Source organism: Tripterygium wilfordii, chromosome 19 (assembly GCF_013401445.1).
Source record: "Tripterygium wilfordii isolate XIE 37 chromosome 19, ASM1340144v1, whole genome shotgun sequence".
Classification (NCBI taxonomy): domain Eukaryota; kingdom Viridiplantae; phylum Streptophyta; class Magnoliopsida; order Celastrales; family Celastraceae; genus Tripterygium; species Tripterygium wilfordii.
Genome location: NC_052250.1, coordinates 11,848,498 through 11,852,273, shown reverse-complemented (window position 1 = coordinate 11,852,273; position 3,776 = coordinate 11,848,498). Strand labels below are relative to the sequence as shown.

Here is a 3,776-nt window from a genome sequence, read left to right as displayed (position 1 = left end):
TTTCGGTCTTATATAAAGTTTTATAGTTGGAACATCCAAGAAGAGCAGACCAACCTCTGGTATCTACCATTTCCACTTCCTTCTTTCATCAAGATTTCCCGAATTTATTGAATGGAATTTTTTATTATGTGTTATGACTGAGATTGTAGAAATGTTGAATATGATTGTTTGTATATGCTCGCCTTCCTGACGCAGCTAATGCAAAAGCACTGAAGCCGAGTTGTGAACTTCTTCGAGTTTTCCTAGCAGGTTAAGATCTGGAGTGTAAATGTGCAATGTTTTGTCATACTGATGAATATCTTTATGTTAATGCGGAGGCTGTGCAGTGAGCTGCAACAAGGGTGCTAATAATATTGAAGTAAATAATTTGGAGAGGATTTTTCCCCGGTTACTTTTGGATTTTTAAGGCATTCGAGGGGGGACCTGCACATTGTTTGTACATCAATTGATATCCATACAGCTTTCCCGGTAAGTTCACGACAAATGTTGTAGTTGTGACTTTTTGAAAACTAGAACATATTGGCAATTCAATCGGTTCCTTGAGAATGAATTTAAATGCGGTACCTTTTTTTATCTCATGGGAACTAGTGAAAGAGTTTTGTGTTTATACATGTTTCTTTTTATCTGTATAGTTTTCTTCTACTTAATGGTGTTTTCAGCTTATCCTAGGGTTTTTTGTTGACCCACACCTAACCAGTTGACCTAATTCACACAATTACTCATGGCTGTTGAGTCCAAAATTAGCATATGGAGGATTCCATTATGTAGACTGCTGAGTGGTTAGGTCTATGCTAGCTTTAGTTTTTATAAAGATTCATTGTTTCCTCCTGTTTCCTATGAATTAGTATGTCTGGGGTGCCCTTCCCCCTTCCTCCATTAATATACAACAAACTAAAAAAGAAGAAGAAGAAGAAGAAGAACGAATAAAGGTATAGTTTGCTTTTTAGATTTTACATTTGCCATAAAAACTAAAGAAAAATAAAGGCAGTACCCATGTGTTATGCATTATTTGCTTCATAACATTGATGAGAAAATACATATCTTAGGGCTTTTAACATATTGGATGAAGATGAACCATACATACTTAGAACTATCATTGTTCTTACAGTTGCTAAAACTTATTATATCATACATGGTCAATGCTTGAGCTGAGACAACATGCACCTAGCATCCTTACTGTTAGGCCTCTGCTTTGGATCTTCAAGGGTGCAAAAGCAAGCAATTTTCAGAACCAAAAGCATCTGCTCCTCAAATCCATTTCCCCTCAGCTTTGAATCAATTGCTTGGCTAGGATTGTCAGAGGTCATTATATTTCTCATCCACTTAACCAGGCTCATCTCATTCGTATGTTGGAAAAACTCATCAGATGGGAGCTTCCCCATCACTAAAATCCCTAGCAGAACCCCAAAGCTATACATGTCGCACTTGTCTGTGAACTTAAGTGTTTGATGATACTCTGGAGCTATGTAACCCACAGTTCCTGCCACATTTGAAGTTGTGATGTGCGTATGCGTATCTGGCATTGCCTTGGCAAGCCCAAAATCTGCAATACGCGCCTCCATGTCGTCGTCGAGAAGGACATTGGCTGGCTTAAGATCCCTATGAATGATACGCGGGCTATGATTAATATGCAGATACTCAAGCCCTCCTGCCACTCCTAGGGCAATCTTGTGTCGAGCAATCCAATCCAATTCTCTTTTGCCTTCTGAAACCTGGCTAAGTATGTCTTGGAGGCTCCCATTCTTCATGAATTCGTAGACTAGGTAATGACAGTCAGTCCGTGGCACATGAGCTAATAGGGGAAGTAGATTCCTGTGCCTAATTTGGCCGACAGTGTTTATCTCCGATCGAATTTGCCTCATTTTCTTGTTCAGAAGCTTACTGTCTTCATCAGTCAACTCTGTTGCATCCCTTAGAGGTTGAATAACCTTCTTTATAGCAATCGTTTTAATTTTACCGTCACTGTCAGGCAGCAAAGCTTTGTAAACCTCTCCACACCCACCTTTTCCAATCATCTCCAGTGAAGCGAGCCCATCTTCTTTCTCCAAGAAAGCTAATTGCTCTTTCTTGATTAGTGAACTAAAGATCGCTGGCCCTGAATCTCTTCGCCCACCTCTGATTGCTGCCCAGACCAGCTTCATCATCAACGAGAATACAAATCCAGATATCAGCCCGGCTACTGCTCCAGCAAAGAATCCCAAAATCCACGCTCTCAGCTTCCTATTCTTCTTTTTATGCTTGTGGTGCTCCGTTGATGGAGCCGGAGCCTGAGCACCGGAAGAAGCATTGGCTGCAGCTGGTGCTGGTGCTGGTGCTAGAGCAGAATTTCTTCTAGTTTTATCCTCTGCATAAATGTAGCGTTTTGGATACTGAGATGCTGAAACATTAACTCTTTTCATGAATGGTGCAGGACCTTCAAGAAAGCTATTCCCCGAGTAATCGAAAGTCTGGAGATTGCGAAAGGATCGCAGAGATTTTGGTATTTTCCCAGAGAACAGATTGTTTGCAATAGAAAGAGTTTCCAGGTTTGGGAAATATTTCAAGAAACTCAGGTTCCCAGAAAATTTATTTGAGGAGAGATCAAGAACTCGAAGACGGACTAAAGAAGACAACTCAAAGGGAACTTCCCCGGAGAAGTGGTTGCTTCCCAGGTCCAGAATTTCCAGTTTCCGGCAATCGACTATCTGTGGTGGGACTTGGTCAACAAGCTTGTTGTTGGATAAAGAGAGCTCTTTGAGCTCGGAGAGCCGTCTGATTGCCGGAGATAAGAACCCTCGAAGACTCTGGGATTTGAAGACAAGCCTCGTGATTTTGAGGACATAAGTGTTGTTCTTTGAGAACCTTCTCTCACAGAATACACCAGGAGCATTGCAAGGGGAGGTGGTGGATGGGTGGCGTTGACCCTTGAAGCCGAAGTCTTTTTGGATGATTGAGAGGGCTTTGAGGTCTGAAGGGTCCAACTCCAACCTTGCATCAGTGATTAGGAGGAAGAAGGATAGGAGAGTAAGGAGAGAGAGGAGGTGTTTGCCTGCAGAGAGAGCCATTTCTTGGTGGCGGATTTAGGTGTGGAAATGGTGGCTGTTATAGGAGTTCATGGTTCGTTCAACTGATGAATTGTCTTAATTTTATACACACCCACTTGTGGAAAACTTGGACTGCGGGTCCCATTGATGTTGGACGACAGGGCTGCTCTTTTTTTTTTTTTATAAATTTTGACAAATTATATTGGTATTTTTATTAGCATAGGAATCTAAAGATATTTTTTTATTTGAAATAAAAATGCATGATAATTCTAAACAATTGGATATAAACCAAAAACATTTCATACATTTTTTCATGTTGAGATTGAGTTTTATTTCAAACCAAAAAAAAAAAATTTGTTGGATTCATAAAATAGTTCACTATACAAATATAATATTTCAAAAAAAAAAAATTAAACACCCATAGTAGAATTATAGCAGGCTCTGTTGTGGTTTTTCTACAATAGAGTCCCGACACCTATTAATATTGGATTCTTATTTCTAGAGTAATGCTATAGATCCTCAATTTATGATTTTCATTTTACCCTCAATTCTATGTGACATTTGTAATAGACATTGATTATAAATATACATGTAAAGTCCACTTAGCATTCAACGATTCACATGAATTGGGGTAAAATGAAAACAATAAAAATGGGGTTTCTAAAATGTAATTTCTTTCCCCTTGCAAGTTTTTCATTTTTTCATTTGTTGAATTGCAATAGTTTTATACACGCCTACTTGTGGAAAACATGG

At 39.4% G+C, this 3,776-nt stretch overlaps 1 protein-coding gene across 1 annotated transcript; it reads right to left on the bottom strand.

The window, feature by feature from the left end:
• Positions 1-916: 916 nt before the first annotated feature.
• LOC119985711 (leucine-rich repeat receptor-like serine/threonine/tyrosine-protein kinase SOBIR1) lies at positions 917-3,118 on the bottom strand. The gene has a single exon (XM_038830055.1). It carries the CDS (start codon positions 3,042-3,044, stop codon positions 1,137-1,139), a length of 1,908 nt encoding a protein of 635 aa, XP_038685983.1. The 5' UTR covers positions 3,045-3,118; the 3' UTR covers positions 917-1,136.
• Positions 3,119-3,776: the final 658 nt, after the last annotated feature.